Genomic DNA, 17,674 nt, shown 5'->3' on the forward strand with positions numbered 1-17,674 from the left:
GATTAAGCAGACCAGGATAACATCTGGCACAAAGATAGGATGATGGGTACCTGTGCATGACAGTTTACTTTGCAGGAACCTGAATATAGAACTGGATGTCCCAGGACCCAGTTTGCCAAGCACTGAGGATTTCCGGAATCTGAAACCTCAAGTACTGAAGCCAGCAGCATTTTGGGCTTAATAGAGTGAATTGTTCATCCTCCTATGCACTCAGACATGCATTAATATTTTTTTGATACTGGGAATCAAACTCATGACCTTATGAGTTTGCCAGGCAGGTACTGTGTCACTGAAGTATATCCTCAACCCTGTATTATTCTTAATCCCTGATTATTTTGAGGTTTTTAGCTAATTCTCAGTGTTGGACTGGATACACAAAAACATTTCAGTACTTTAGTATAGCAATCACCAACCTTTGCTTGCCTTTTTTTTTTTTTTTTTTTTTTTTTTTTGGCACCAGGGACTAGGTGGAAGATAGCTTACCCATGAAGGGTGAGTTTCTTTTATTTGATAGTGTATGTTGGAATACTTGACAACTAACGTTCCCCAGTGCCAGCATCACCACCTCAGCTTCATCTCTGAGTCTCATAAAAAGTGCCCAGCCTGGATCACTTGTGTGTGCAATAGGCTCCAGTCCTCTGCAAATGTAATGCCATTGCTAGTCTGATAGCAGGTGGTGCTAAAGCGTTAATGTAAGCAGTGGGCATGAGTGTAAATGGAGAGGAAGCTTTCCTCATGTGCCAGCCACTCACCTCCTGCTGGGAAGCCTGGTTTCTAATAGGCCTGGGGGCTGGATACTCCTGGTTTGATGAAATTCACATTCTTTTAACTACAAACCACTTGCCCTATTTTAGATGAGATCTTTTGTAAATCATTTGTTCTCTGTTTTTAATTTATTCACTTTTAAGTACTCTCTTGCACTTTTCAGTTATGAAGAAAAGATATCAGTGGAGCTTTATTTCATCTGCAAGAGAAAAGGCTCAGCAATTAGCTGCTAAATTGAGTCAAACAATTTATAACTGGAAAACTGAGTTCTAATCCCTTTAGTCAGGTTGACCTTGACCCAGTCACTGTCTCTCTGAGCCTATTTGTCTCTGGATATAAGATTATAAACTTAAGACATGTTACGCTGCTGTGTGCCTGTGTCCCCCAAGATGAATGCAGGTTTAGAACTGGCATGGAATTTTGGTAGCCACATGTTAGTATTGTTACCATGTGACAGTAGCAAAGATAGACAAGGTAATAGAATAGAATTACCTCCTGAACTTCCAAGGCTGCACAGGAAAAAGAACATCAGGGTTACTGCAAAAAGAAAGTGATCATCTACAATCTACAGTAGCTGTCAACACTCAAGGGGACTGGAGACTCAGCACTGTCCAATTCGGATTTCTCTAAGCAGAAACTGCAAATATGTTCAGCAGTCCTACCTCATCTGCAGAAGATATGGCCCAGGACCCCTAGTGGATGCCTAAGACTGTAGGTTAGTGCACATACACACATACCACTATGGTTTCTCCTCTGTACACGTACTCATAATAAAGCTTATGAATTAACACAATGTGAGATTAACAATGAAAATTAATGAATGTAGAAAACGTATAACAATTTACATCACTATAAGTCATATGAATGAAGTCTCTGCCGTCTCTGTCTCTGTCTTGAACTTCTAGCTCTTTTTTTTTTTTTTTTTTTGAGACAGTCTCACTATGCAGTTCAGGCTGACCTTAAACTCACTTTGTAGCCCAGGCTGGTCTTGAACTCGCAACGATCCTCCTTCCTCAGCCTCCTGAGTGCTCGGATTACAGGCATGTGCCACCATGCCTGGCCTAGCTCATCCTCTTAAAGTACTTTGTGGCAACTCTTTAGTCTATGCCAATATCTGATATCACTAATCCTGTGCTTTGGAATCACTATTAAGTAAAATAATGACTTCTTGAACACAAGCCTGGCTATACCACATTACTTGTTCTAATAATAAAACAGCTACTACATGACTAAGGGTCATGTGGCTACCCAGGAAAAGATGATGATGATTCACTTCCCAGTGGGATGAGCAGGGCAAGCTGAGATTTCATCACTCAATTCAGAAGGGTGTCAAGTTTAAAACTTGTAAATTATTTATTTCTGTAATTTTGCACATAATATTTTTAGGCTACATTTGAACGGAGGTCACTATCTTAGTTACTTTTCTCTCATTGCTGAGACAAAATACCCACCATCCAAAGTGAAAGCATGAGAGGTTATTTTGGTCCATAGTTTGTGGAGGTTTCAGTCCTATAGTTGGTTGGTTCCAAGGCAGAATGGCATGGCAGGGGGCCTTACGGAGAAGCAGTTCATCACAGGCAGACGGCAGCAAGTAGCAACCAACAAGCAACAAAACATGCAGGGACCTTCTCTTTGTCACTCATATTTATCCAGACTATAGCTCTTAGAGTAGGTAGTGCTTACACCCAAGGTGGGACACCCTGGATCCTACCCAGCACTCTGCCAAACTAATTAGTGGACTAATTTCGAGTCACACACCCTTGATCCCAGCATCACACATTCTAGATCCAGCCACCTCTGAAAAGCCCCACCTCTGTCCACATGAGGCTTTGAGGAGACACCTAGACACAGCCATAGCAGTCACTGAAACCGAAAGTAAACAAAGGACAGAAAACAAGACTGGATATAGGGCCTATCGTACTGCATTGACCTCCGAGGGTGAGACATAGGCTTGACTTCTTCTGTGATTCAGTTTTAATCATTCTTACTGGTAAGTATAGCAAAAAGGTAAGAAATACCTAAACAGAAGGTCAGTATAATGAATTATGTGACTGTCTGATAATGGTGACCCTGTTCAAAAGTTAGAACTTTATTAGCTGCACTAAAATTTTTTGATGTCTCTTCCTAATCACAGTTCTCTCTTCTCCGTTAAAGAGTAAAATATAATTACTTGACCTTTTTTGGCAGTCATTTTATTTATAATTTGATCAGCCAAATGGTGGACTTTTCTAAAAGCAGAGTCTCTTTTATTCCATGGACTCCCCCTCTCTGTACTCTCAAGCTTTCTTTTTTCCTTTCTCTTTTTTCCCTCCCCCTCTCTCTCTTTTCCCCATTTCCCCCTCATGTATCTGTGTGGTGTGATCAAAATACACAGTAAATATTTACATTTTTAACAATGTTTTTAAAGTAAATGATGCATTGCCATTAATCCTTCTCAAAATATTCCCTTCACTTTGAACACATGCATGTATACTGTAATTATTTCCACTTACTGAAGTCTGTTTTCATGAGTATTGTGTCTTTAGTATCATCAAAAACATTGAATGCTATGTGCCATTTGTGGAAAATCAGCCTTCTAAACACATTACGGTTTGTCCTGATCCACTGTGTTCACCAGATTTGCCACCAAGAACTTCTGACTCCTCCAAAGTCAAAACGACCACGAAAACCATTCTGCCATTTTGAGTCAATTCACAGAATAGAGACAACCACAGTGCTACTAAAGACACCTAGAAAATGCAATGCTTCCCGGGTATGTGGGCCAAGGGTAGCATTTGATACAACATTGGAGAAGTCACTTATGGTTTCTTAGATAAAAGCAAGGAAACAGACTAATTGTAAATAAGAGAGCAGCTAAGAGAAATCACTTAACAAACAACCTGAGTTTGAAGTTGATTAGTTTACTGGAATGTCCATCCTTTACATTTTAATGACTAATATTTTTGAAACTGAAAGCTTAATTCACCTGCCAAGCCAACTTTAAAACATTATGATAAAAAACTCCAATAAGTGAAAGCTCAAATTTTTGTTTCCTATTTAACTTTCAAAACCTATCACATGAATAAGTTTCATCAGTAGAAGAGGGAAACCCTTTCCTCAGTAGATGAGTGAGCCATCCTTGCCTTACTTGTGCTCTAATTCATCAATATAACTTTTAAAGAGCAGAGACTGGACATCTGAAAATCAATCATTTGTTCACAGTTCAGCAATAGAAAACCCTTCAAAGAAACAATTAGCAATTGCTTGAGTGTGAACTCAACCATGATAAAACTTCCTGGGAAGTGGTACAGGGATTGGGGGAGAGGGGATTACAACTTCTACAAGCATCAGAAATTCATCAACAGCTCCACCCAAGGAGGTGGGTTCTGATTTTCACAAAGGTCACTTCAAATACTTCCTTGAATACATTGTTTCCATTAGGGATTCAAGTCTTAATTAATATCTCCCACAAGTGTTTTCTAATTTGCAAGAAGTCCTGGTGAACTTTGTTCACACACAGTGTTCCAAATTATCATGGCACTTTCATGTAGGTCCCTCAGCTTGGCTTTCATCCAGGCTGTTAGGTGAAATTAGGCCCAGAAAATCGGATTATTGCATCCCCAGGGAAACAACTGATAAGCAGCAGATGATTGCTCATCTCCTTGCTACTTGCTGGTGTTGAGGTGTTGCTAGTTGCAAAGCCAATTTGTTAACAATTAGTACTCATTAGAATCATTTCCTGTTATTGATTCTAAACATTTGACAAAGCACTTTTAGGAAATTGGACCCCCAAAAGTAGCCATATGTAACTATGTGGGGCAATTAAAAATCTTCACAAGTCAATGTAATTCCTAATCGAAGTCATCAGTTTCCAAGTAATTATTTTTGCTTTCAAACCAACCTGCTGTCCTGTCCAGTTTAAAGATGTGCTGGAACAAGGACATACTTCTTAATTAGTAAAGGTTGTGGGCAAGTCAGTATGAGAACAAAAGGAATTTTCTTTTTATTAACTGCTTTGACTGTTTGTAGTATATCTTTAGGGAACAAAAACTGCCAGCTTGCAACACAGTTAAGTATTTGTTAAGGTGTGGGATTAAATGCATTACTTCTATTACCTAAATACCTAAGTCTGTATTCATCTTTACACATTGTGAACACTAAATATAGAATCACAAATGGAGCCATTGTGCATTACATTAGAATTTAAATAGTGCCCATGTCAGCTTTCTGAAATATTATATATGACTTTAATAAAATTAGCATAAATGCTATATGCAATTGAAATTTTCTGAGAAAAGGCAGCATATTTATCTAATTTTTAAATATAGATCTACATGCATTACAGTGTTGCAAATTTATATCCAATAGATACGCTGTTATTATCTAACTAATATATTTACTATCTGCAGAAGTATTGTCTACTTAAATTGAGTGTTCATTTAGACTAAGAAAGCATCCTTTATTTCCTCTTTAGTGAGTAACAGACTACATATGAACTATTCAGTTATTGTTTCAGGATCAGAATTGGAATGGAATAATCTCCCCACCATGTTCCTTTCTTATGTTACCCCCTCCCCAAATTTTCCTCTGGTTCTGGGTTTATTTTTTTAGATATATAAGTAATTTTTCCTATTCATTTTTCCCCTACACTTAAAAAGGCTGAAAATATTCTCACTGTTGCAAAAACATTTCTGTTTCAGGATTTCTTATCCCCCATATTAAAACCTTTATCCATGGAGAAATTAAGTGTGTACTTTTTTTTGAAAAGCCCTGTGCCCAACCCCTCTATCCTTAATAAACAGAGACGGTATTGACACAAGTGAATTTTGTTTAACCACACTACATTTGCTTCTTAATTAGTGAATATTCATCTGTCATCAACAGCAGCTATGACACCCCTCCTTGCTAACATGTTCTGTCATAAATAATCAATGAGGCACTATTAATATTCATGAGCTGGAATATGTGTAGTCATGTGCACTGATGCAGAGACAGGGGTAGTGTTGCCATGAACTGACTGGAAACTCTGTGTGTATCCGAGAGTGCAAGATACTTAGGGAAAGCGAAGAAGAGCATGCTGCTACACAGAGCCCTGGCTCATGCTTCCAGCTAGCAGCGGTTTGTCTGTGTTTCTGCACTGAAGTGACTGATGAAAAACAGTAGTCAAGTCTGGAGGGTGATTCCCTTTCAGTTCACTTGCCTTTCAGTTCTGGGAAAATTAGAAGATTTGCTCTCTCTCTCTGCTTCTTAGAATGGGCTGCAATTTGTGCACTTTTCAGAAAAGAGAGGAACACTACAAACTGCTATATGAAGTTTCCCAGGTGAGTGCAGGTCTAATACCAGCAACTAAACAGCCAGGCTTTGTGTTTGAGAGATGGGAGATGAATTCTAGCTAGCTTTATGGTTTTTTCTTTCAGTACATTTCAGAACTGAGGGCAGACTTGCTGATTTGGGGCTTTTTATTTTGGGTTTGGGTGGCAGTTTTCAGTTTCTTTGCCACACCCCCTTCAGATGACTTCCTGTGGGATTCTTTTTAACATTTTGTGTATCTGCTGCCAAGATGTCAGTCAAGTAAGAGGAGTAGTGCAGAGATCTGTGTCTGTAATATTTTGAGATACCTTTAAGGGACATTTTGAAATAATGCTGACATTTGAAAACCAATTGTATCATTGTCTGCATAAATGCTGGGATTTAATAGGTCTGTGAACTCAGTTATTTTGAATAGACAGGAAAAGTTTCTTGCCAAATCTTGTTAGCAAGAGGAAATTATTTGATTAATTAGGAATTTTTGCTTTAGTTTAAAAGGAAGATCTAGTATTTATGTATTATATAAGGAAAAATATATGATATGTCTTGGCTTAAAAAAAGAGATAAAGGAATTTCATACCACATGTTTTCAGGTCCTTTATAAAATTTTATTATCCTTATCTCTAAAAATTAATTTCGAGAGCTTATTAAAATATTTATACTATGATCTAGGAAAAAGTAGATTCACTTGTTTACTGGGTATCTTAGGGCTCTTGGAATAAAAATAAGAAAACTATATAATCAGCTTTCATAGTTTCAGTAGAATTCTGCTAATTTCCTGTTTTACGTGAGCAGGTTTACTGTGGGTGAATGCTCAAATGTAAATGTTTTATCTGGCAAAATAAAGTTTATTTCTTCCTTCTTCCAGTGTGTCCCAGATATGACACATGACTCCTCTTGTTTGTAGACAGCATTGCCGATGAGAAAAGGTGTTTGGCATGTTGGTGGTCGGTGGCCCGGCAGTAGCCAAGTGCCCACTGCCCACTGGTTCCCTCTGCTTCCCCCAATGTGACTCATTTCACAGTGGGCTAATTACAAAGTGGATTTGCTACACATGAAACAGCCTCCTCAGTTGCAATGTTACTGCACATTTTCATGGTAATGTGATCAGAGGCTCATTAGCCAGTTTCCAAAATGATCCTCTGCATTAATTAAATATAAAAATGACTCCTTTTTCACCATAGAGAGGAAAAAGAAGATTAACATTGTTAATTACACCAGGGGCAGTGCCTTTTGCCTCATTCTTTTTATTTTTTTAACTACCAACTTGCAAGGATGGACTAAAATAATATTCATTTCCTAGATAAGCACTCATCTTTTTGATTCACGGAAACAGTCTCTAGGTGGAACACTTTCCTTTAGTTTGCTTGTCAGAGTTGGAGTTCTAGCATTATTTTTCTTTGGATAGTCAAGGTGCAGCAGAGTACATTCAGCAATCTATTTTTTCTTTGAATTACTAAATGATATAAAAGTATAATATGGCAGAAGTGGTAGCTGGCATCCCCCTGATTATGCCTAGTTTAAACTGTTTATATTCTACTAAGAAATCCAGCAGAATTACTGCACTCAAAAAAACCTCCCAAATTGCTAAGGACCAAGAGCCTTTGTTATGAATTTTTAAAATGCTAGTCTGTGAGTTTTGCCTTCAAGTTCTTCCTAAATCTTGAGAAAATAGATAAGCCATATGCTCTTTATTGCCTCCACCTATACTTCTCCATATATTTCTCTACTTCTGAGTTGCAGTACTTATGATCTTTATGAAAGGGGGCCAGAAGCTTCCATTTAACTGGCTTTTAATAGATAAGTTAAAAGCGCAGCTTAAAGGTCTCTTGTGTGTTTTCCAAGAGGAGCCCTCCTACAGTTTGTCCCCGGCTTTGCTTTCTATTTTATTGAGTTAATGGAATAGATAAGATATCAAAGGAAACCAGTGATAGGCTCATATAATACACTGCTGCCTGCCCACTGTGGTGCTGCCAACTAGTTTCTATTTTTATTTGGAGGAAAGGCGGCTCCGAGCACACATGAAAGTAAGCATGCTCTTAACCAGGTGTTCGGGAGGGCCCTCAGCTGCCCAGAAGAGAAGATTCTGTTTACAAAGGGGCTTAAAATCAGAAGGCTGAGGGTTTAGAGTAACACTTGATTGCCCAAATCCTATTTATTTAGTGTTTATTTGTTAACTTGTAATTCTCCAATCACCTTCTTTTTTGTTTCCTTGGTTGTTGTTTCTTTAAGGGAAAAGGCAAATTAAAATATACCTAGGGATGTGATAATGGAAAATTAGCAGTAAATAGTAAATGCATACACAACAGCAAAATGTGTGTTTCTTTATAATATGGTCATTAGGAGCCTGAACTTTTGCACATTGTCTTTCTCTCTAGAGTGACCTGATAATACAGGCCAAGTGCAACACAGTTTCAGGTTTATACCAGCAGTGAACAAAGGCAAATATGCTCACCAAGGAATCTAGTAAAATAAGCAGAATTGTGTGCTTAGGTGTGAAATGAGGTCAAGTTTATATTTTTTTCTCCTATCGGAGAACTGAGACATTTTAGTTTGCAAAAGAGATGGAAAGTCAGCCCAGGAAAATTAATTTCCACTGGAGTTGAGCTACTCTGGGTCTAGTGTGAACACAAACACAAACGTCTAGGTTCAGGTAGTCCAGGAACCCTCTTGCCAAGCCATTTCCATATATCTCTATGTATCTCTCAACTTTGAAATGTGCCAGAACACAACTGTTTTCTGCAGTCATTTGTTTTATTCAAAGTAGGTTATTTATTAACTTCTTAAGAATTAATAAGTGAATAATTGGAATAATATCTTTCTGTGGACATGAACCAAATTACTTGTTTCATTTTAATCTGATTGAATAGCCCCTGAACCATGAGAGCTACAATACCTTGAGAGGCATTTTTGACCCATCAAGATATTTATTTTAGAATCAGATGATATAGTACTGCTTAAATCTAATGACTTCTTAATCTGATTTTTCATGTAATTTGAAACTCTTATTGACTAAATAGTAAAAGTTATCAATGGGACATTCTTTGGCATGCAATAATGTGTTAAAATCAGGGACAAATATTGAAAAGTTCAGACTCTTATCAGAAAAGTATTTGGGGATTAAATTTAAATCTTATAATCATGCAAAATTCTGTTCTTAACTTGCTAAATTAGAAAAAAATAAATCCACTTTCCCAGTATCTGAGTTGAGCTGGAAATGCAGGTTCTCTGAGCAGTGCCCCTGCAGTAACTCTCTCCTCTTGTACATTGATGCTGTTGCCCAAGACAAAGTTGAATTGTTAATCTGAATGGTTCATTGAGGCTCTAGGACCTCCCCACCACCTGCATCCTTGTGTCAATAACATGAAGTGAACAGAACCTGTATACAAAGTAACAAGAACAACAAAAACATTGGCCACACTTACTATTGAGCAGTGACTATATTCCAGGAACTACCCTGGGCACTTTGTCCCAAAACATCATCTTGTTCAATGCTCACAAAACCAGTGAGGCACTAAATAATTGCGTCATAATTTTTAAATAGATCTCCTCTATTCAGCAATATCCGGAATCCCATGTAATTTCCTGTCTAGATATTATCCCAGATTCTTCAGAAATTTATTTTATGTCACCCTGTAGAAGCTCAACTCATAAACTCTTCATCTCTTCCTCCAGACACCACCCTTTGCCCACATGCCTTAGCACTGGGGAAGGTCTCACCCTGCTGACTTTCAGCCAAACTCAGAAACACTGCATGGGAAAGGGCCCCTTCTGTCTTCCCCATTCATATAGTGGCCTTGTTGGTTATTTTACTTCTACACATTCCTAAACTTCGATTTCTGCCTTCCCACAATTAGGGGTTCAACATTAGCTCTCTCTGATATGGTGCTAAGAAATTTTCCCTTTTAAATCAGTCAGGAGTCTGATCCACCCTGATTGTTGCTAGTGTAATGATTTTCTAGAAACTTCTGAATGGGTCCTACCTACTATGAAATAAAGTCAAAATTTCTTATTCTAGTATGTGAAGCCCTCTTCAGCTAATGCCAGGGTCCCTTATGATTTTCTATCCATGCTCTTCCTTTAATGCAATTTGTTAGAGCTCCAGAACTTTCCAGACCTTTGCTCCACATTTATGTCAACCTCCCACTTGATACCCTTGTAACTGAGCTCCTTTCCCTCACCTTCTGTGCAGTGCCCTCTATATCCAGCTCCACCATGTTTTGTTTCCAGCACTAGTTCTTCAAACATCATGTTGGGCAGAGAAATTTTGGCAAATCCTGGTAAAAATAAATTAGCCTTTCCCACCTAGGGACTTTCCTGTACTTCTCAATCTCCTTTTTCCTGTCTGTCTGTCTTGTATTGTGGTTTCTTGTGAAGGGCTGAATTGCCAGTGCCTGGAGGGCAGGTCAGGTTCTTGTTTCTCTCCTAACCCCTGTCTGCTTGAAGACCCTCAGCAAGAACCAATGTGATGCCTTACTCATCCATCGCCTCTTCAGAATTGAACTAACCGTTCTAACTTCTGCCAAAAGATATCATCACTCTACTTTTCTCCCTACAGCAAACCTAACACTCGGTAAACGGGGGTTTGATTAGATGTTTTCTAGTCTCAGAATTTTATATGGGAAGACTGGCCATTGGCAATGGGATTAGGACACAAAGAAATGCAGAGAGGGGGAGAAAAGTGTAGGTTTGGAGAGGAAACGATTTAAGTGGAGTTGGGAAAGCTGAGATTTGTGGCCCATAAAATATGTGAGAATCAGACTTACCTAAAGTGTCAGAGGCATCTGAGAAATAAAGAAGACAGATCATGAGAAAGATATGTCTAAAATATAAATGGCAGGTCTTCAGAGTGACTTCACTTCGCCAGTGCCAGGAATAAACCCCCATTTTACTTGCTTGTAGGAAGTCTATTCCTTATAATCAGAAGAAGGATACAGATACACCATAATTCCTCATATGTGTCAACCTCTCAGCAGACACCCTGGGCTCTATACTGTGATTCAATAAACTTTCTGTAAACTGTGACTTCTCAATGGGTGTCAAGTCCTGAACTTCACCGTGATCAGCACAAAGACAAATGGCATAGTCCTTGCTTTTGGAGAAACAAAAAGTCTGGCAGTGGAGACAAATGCACCCAGAGAATTTTCACACATAGAAGGGTTAAAAAAAAAAAAAGTCCATGCCGATGGCAAATAGATGGGAAGAAATAGGTGGGAATGGATTGAGCATAGGTGGACTATAGGCGGTAAGTATCACTAAAATTTGAAATGGAAGGCAAGTTCCCCAGACTTGCTCTAAAAAATTAGCAAGAACCTTAGAGTCTCTCATGTTGATACTTTTGCTTGTTCTTTGCTTTTGTTGCTATTTGGGCGGCCAGCTAGAAAGAGAGACTCTGATAAGAAGGAACAGTATAGTGGAACACGCAAAACAAGTGCATCTGTTTGATGAGATCATCTAGGCAAGTATTGAAAGTAAGAGAAAGATCTAAAAGTTGAGAAGGATTATGAACACAGACAAGGAGAAAAAACAAAATGTGTTACAAAGTGAGAAGGAGATTGAGCAGAAAGTGATGGGAAAAGCCAAGAGGAGAGAGTTTTAGAAAGGTGTTAACCAATGAGGTCAAATGCAATGGAGTAATTCATAAGTTAATCACCACAAGATCTTTAGATTTGGAAATATGTGATAGACTACTAGATCCCTCTTCAGGAAAGATCTGGTGCTCTGGTTGCTGGAGGTGTGTGGGCAAAAGATGCGAGCTGTTACCCTCCATTGCCTGTCGAAGCCACCCAGATTCCCTCACCGGGGTCCTTCTCCATTCCTGGGAAACCCACATCAGTGATGGGTCTGTGCAGGGGGAGACAGGTCTGATTCATTAGCCTGAATTTACACATTTGGAATGGTGCCAGGAGATTGAGCTCTCCCTTGCTGTCCTTGAGTGTCCATCAGTTTAGCCCAGCTCCACTTCCTTCTCTGCCTTCTAGAAAAGGAATGCTTCTTACTGAATGCTTCACACATGCCCTAGCTCAGAGTTGGTTACTGGGGAACCCAACATGATGATTATTCATGAGCATTTCAGTGCAGAGACGTGGAAAAATATTCTAGAATTTACTGAATTCAATGCAAAGGTTGACTGTACCTTCCAGAAGTTGAGATATGATTGTCTGCATCAAGTTGCTAGTCACACTGAAGTATGACTTTTCTTAAGTTTTTCTTCTGTGAATGTAAAATTACTTAAAATTGAGAATATTATATTGAAATTTGCTTTAATTTTCTTTTAAAAAGGAAGATAATTTCTTATGTTGAGCCATTATCTTCAGATAGTGGTAACTAAAAAAACTATAGTGTCTCTCTCTCTGGAATCTCCATTATCCAAGATTTTTTTAAAAAAAATTAAGTGTTAGAGAGTTTTAATATGCAAAAGACTTCTGTAAAAACATTTAATAATTTGAGTTACTTTAGGTAACTTTAGTAAGTACCTCTCCCTACTAGAAAGATGAGAATATCATATATTTCATTAATATGTATTGGCACATAACCTGTGATGCCAACTACTTGGGAGGCTGAGGCAGAGGCAAGTCAGGGCACTTAGTGAGACTGTGTCTCAAACAGAATTAAAAAGGGCTGAGTGTATAACTAAGTAGCAATGTACAGTCCCTGGGGTAAGTCCCTAGTACTGGTGGAAAAAAATGTATATATACCTCTTAAATTCTTACCATTTATTTGGTTGGTCTCAAGAGATTAACTGTCTCTAATTGCATAACTATTTAGATGAAATATTGTAGAAAAACATTTTTTGCTGTTCCATACTATACATCAGTACTATATGTTGTTGAAAACTTAGCTGATAAGTACGATGAGATCTTGGGTCTTCAACTCACCTGAATTTGTTGGTTAATTGGGATAATCTGTTTAGAAAATTATTTAACTTCCTTTTTTTTTTGTCTTTTTGAGGCAGGGTCTCACTATGCAGTTCAGGCTGGCCTTGACCTCACTTTGTAGCCAAGGCTGGTCTCGAACTCACAACAGTCCTCCTGCCTCAGCCTCCCGAGTGCTGGGATTACAGGCATGAGCCACCATGCCTGGCTCTTAACTTCAGCTTTTATTGAAAATGTTTCTAACTTGCATGGTCTTATTTGCATACTTATTGAGCACATGCACATTTGTTATTAATTTTCAATTGTTAGAAACAAGTGAACCACATGTCTTTAGCAAACAGTTTCTTAACTTTGCAAGTTAAGTAATGAACTATGAAGACAAATTAATAGTGAAAAATCCTTCCACAACAGTCTGAATCACTGTCCAGTAGGTTCATTTTCTGTAAGGTAATTTTCACATATTGAATTTTCACAAGTGATTTAATAGGTATTCAATCAATCTTATTAAATGACTGAGAAAGTCACCAGAATTAAATCACTAGGCATTCAAGAGGCTCCAGGTTGTGGATCTATGACAGACTTTTGCTATTGTAGCATTTATAGTTCATGGGGGAAAAGTGAGAAGGATACCCAGAACAGGGCCTACCTCAATCATCTAATCTTATCTCAACATTCTTCTCTCATTATTCATTATTAGGTGTGTGTGCACCTTAAGAATTTGAGTCGTTATTCTTAAGCAGTGTCATCTCTTTGTGCCTCCTGTAGATTTCAGTAGCACTAGGTGGTAGTTTTGTCTACATACTATCAGTTCTAGGTGATTTGGGTGCAGCTGTGTTTTTCATATCTAAATGGAACATTTCCAAAGCTATCAGTATAACCTGTCCCATCTTTGTCTCTCTCCAGCTGTATTCATTTCTTCTTCCTTAATTCTGTCTCTCCCAATATGGAATATCAGCTTTAAAAGAAGTTTTATGAAGAGTTCATTATTTTTGTCAACAAAAAACTTAAAAGCTAGCAGCCCTATATTTCCCGTGTTCCAACATACGACATCTAATTGCTAATTTGTGCCATTCCAAAACAAGCAGTAAATCTTGCTTTATGGCTGTTTGGGTCCTTGTAAAGCTTTCTGTTTTTTACCATCCCTTCTGTTTTATGAAGCTTCATAGAAATGTAGGAAATTTATTTGGAAACTTGTTCTCTCAGTGAAAATTAGATTTTTGTGGGGAGAGAGAGTTCTGAACTAACCTCTCATTCTCAAGCATGTTAAGATTCCTTCTTGGTACGTTTATAAAAAACAAACACTCTTCAAGATATGTAAACAAAAAATATGTAACATTTACTATGTTTTAAAACATAATAAATGCATAGAAGAAGACTACTGTTGTAATCAGTGATAATGTTTTCCTATAATGAGTCATAGTAAAACACAGATGCTGGTTTCTTAAAGTAGGTAAGTTAGTGGAAGCATATTGGTTTCCCATTGAATAACCACAAATAATTACCGGATGTTTGCTTTCTACTTGGTGCTTGGTAGTTAGTAACAGATACAATAGAAGTATAAACTAAGAAGCTTTAAGGAACATGTTATCATGAAGCTATTGAAAAGGAAGTTTGGAAATACGTAAGGCTACCACAGTGGATATTATAGAGAAAGGACAGTTTCACATGGGCAAGTGTAGAAGAGACTTTGTGGAACAACTCAATAGGAATTATTGTGTGTGATAGCCTTGATTAATAGCCAAGGTTCATTTTTAAGTTCCACCTAATTACTGTATACCCATTCAGCTGAAAGCGTTTTCTATGCGGATATCTTACACAAGCAAGTTTATAGAGAGATGATTTACGGGAAGCATTTTGTGGAAATTGGAAGAACAACCTGACCAAAACAGAATGTGAGAATGAGGATGGTAGTTGAAAGTCTTGGTCTTCATGCAAAAATGATTGGAACTAGTGCCATTGTCTCCGTGGGTCCCTGTATACCTTAAGGATGCAATCAAAGAGAATCTGGGATCAACCTCCGTCATAAAATAGTGTAAACTTTGTTTTCTGGGAACATTATTTAAAAAGAGCACACCCTTTCTAAATTGACCTGCAACAGATTTGTCATTTTTCTTTGAATGTGCTGTATACAGTATTTCCTCAGTGACCACATGAAGTTGGTTTTCCTTATGTGCGTGTGAAACATCTTACACTGAGTTGGCATTGAGGCGCTGCAGTGAGAGGGGTGATGCCAAACATCAAGCATGAGGTAGTACACAAGAATGGCATTGTGCATGGGAGAAAGAGGGGAGTTTTTCGAAACAAGCAATAATACCACTGATCTCCTCTCTCATTGTGATTTTGTTACTTAACTTCACCAATCTTCATTTAATGGATTAGTATCACCTTTTGTTGGAAGTATTCTGTTGAGGACTAAATGAAAAAAAATGTATAAAGGAGATAACATTATAAGTATGTCCTGTACAGAAACTACTGTAGTTATGGTCTCATTTCAATCTAACAGTGTATCTGTAAGACACGTAACACTTTCCTCATTCTGCAGATTAAAAACTCGAGGCACAAAGTAACTGAGTTCCACATTAGTAATCAGCAAGCAGGACACCTGGAATTGAAACCACACCATGACTAATGCTAAAATCTTTGCTCATGTTATATCCTGTTTCCTTTGAGCTCTCTCTCTCTCTCTCTCTCTCTCTCTCTCTCTCTCTCTCTCTCTCTCTCTGTATTATCTATTGAAGTGATCCATAAATATTGAACACCTGCCACATAGCAAGTACTCAATGTCTGATAAAAAAATAAATGAAACGAAGAATTGAAGGAAAGGATGAAAGATGCTATTTGAATTTTTCCTTTAAAAGCTTTCAAAAAAGTGCTCTTTTGGGCATAAGGAAGCAAAAAAAAAGGTCTTCTATACCATCTCTATCTTTATAATTTTAAAAACTAAAATCAAATTATCACATAGATAGAATCCATCTATATGAGGACTTCTAGGCCTTTCCCACACTTTTCCATAAATCTGTGCCTGCTATAAAGCACCCTTCCTAATCTGCTGTCTTTTATCACACTCACTTAAGATACCAAATTTTAGCCAACTCAACTATAATTTCCTACTTGGAAATAATGTGAGTATTTTCATCTCTTACCTTTCAATACAAAATCTCTCTTTCCTATAGTATCTTTCCACCTCTGCTTGCATAAAAATCTGAAAATTCCTGATGACTCAATTCAAGGTTTGGCCTCCGTAGGTTTTCTCTGAACCCACCGCACAGTGATTCAGTCTTGCTCATATGGCTTTTGAATAAACTTCACAACTTGAAATTGATTCAGATGCTCTGTATTTGTGTTGAGTTCTGCTATACCTGAGAGGTTCTACCATCTCATACAATGTGTGAGAGCAAGTATTTAATACAGATGGAGTCAAAGAATAGAAGTGGGGACACAGTGAAGATTGCATTCACTAAAGAAATCTTACTTCATTATTTTCCCCAGTATCCTCTGGGCTTTGTTTGAAAACAACATACTTAAATCAACTGTATTGCTGATTTTATGAATTTAATTTTTTATCTATTTTATGACATGCCCTAATTGTAAAAGTCAACATTCTAGTAAGCACACTTTGGGGGAGAGCAGGATTGGCTAGCATATTTCAGTTTGAATATTTTAATGTGCACATTGATTGTAACTACATGGCAGTATGAGAAACAAAAATATTGCAGGATGGAGTGGAGGATTTAGAACTTAAAATTGACCTACGAAATGGTCATTTCTGTTCTCAAAACAAACAGCCACTCTTTATCCTACTTTCAACTCTCTTGCATAACCCACCCTGCCCTCTGCCAAGAATGAGGATGTCATCAGGTGTATTCCCACCCAGAATATCAGGAGTTTACCTCAAGATTTGCAGCCTTTTGTTGGTTTTGTTTTGTTTTGTTTGCTAGTAGTTTTCTTGAACTCTGAAGGGCAAAGCTCTGTCTGGAATCCCTGCATCTTTAAACCTTTTCCCAATACCCATACAGACTTCTGGAGAAGAGGGTGAATGGCTAACTGTAAAATGAGTCCTGTCTACAAAACAGTATGGTGGAGACGCAGCAAAGCGGAATAACCCGGGACTTGCCCTCTGGGTATGTCCTGTTTGTCAGGCTACAGCAATAGAAGTAAACAATGCAAGGTACAATGCTGGTTCTATGAGGAAGAAAGAAGTGAAATGCCCTGAGATGTCAGCATGATGATTATTTACTCTAGTGTAAAGGAAAAATTGAAATAATATATCTAAATTAGAATGTATTTTATTACATATTAGTAATTATATAATAATATATAATAAAGTATTATTCTAGTAAAGCAAAACCATGCTCTGGGTATGTTTAAATGAATCAATTGTTGATTTAATAATTGTAATATTTTTCCTTTGCAACTTTTTGATCCTGTACAATTGGATAAGCTACTCGGTATAAAATAGCTTACTTCATATTTCTTCTTATTTTACATGATTTATAGCCATCGTTGAAAGAATAAACTATGGCTAAATTGCTTAATTATTTCTTTTATATATTCACCTCTTTTGGAAGAAAAGAATTTAATATGCATATTGTAAAATACACTGGAAATTTCCCAAATTGTCTCTAATGATGATGCCTTTGGGTTATATAATTATCTAGAACTAAATGAGAATAATTTCTCCAAGTCCAAATATCCCAATTAAGATAACATAAAGCAAAGAATAGCCTAAGAGTAGCCTAAGAAAAACA

General features: G+C 37.6%; 1 protein-coding gene across 2 annotated transcripts in view; it reads left to right on the forward strand.

Moving 5' to 3' along the window:
• Positions 1-17,674, forward strand: part of Pdzrn4 (PDZ domain containing ring finger 4) — a 373,075-nt gene that overhangs the window by 234,532 nt on the left and 120,869 nt on the right. Inside the window, exon 1 of one of the 2 annotated variants that reach the window (XM_023567655.2) lies at positions 5,799-6,065. The exons of the other annotated variant lie outside the window; for it this stretch is intronic. Coding sequence (XP_023423423.1) covers positions 5,997-6,065 — 69 coding nt within the window. The 5' untranslated portion in view covers positions 5,799-5,996. Of the gene's footprint in view, positions 1-5,798; positions 6,066-17,674 lie in introns of those variants that run through there. 2 annotated transcript variants of the gene reach the window in all.

The sequence above is a fragment of the Cavia porcellus genome, unplaced genomic scaffold (genome assembly GCF_034190915.1).
Source record: "Cavia porcellus strain 051 isolate PalLab524CR breed Dunkin Hartley unplaced genomic scaffold, mCavPor4.1 scaffold_8, whole genome shotgun sequence".
Taxonomy (NCBI): domain Eukaryota; kingdom Metazoa; phylum Chordata; class Mammalia; order Rodentia; family Caviidae; genus Cavia; species Cavia porcellus.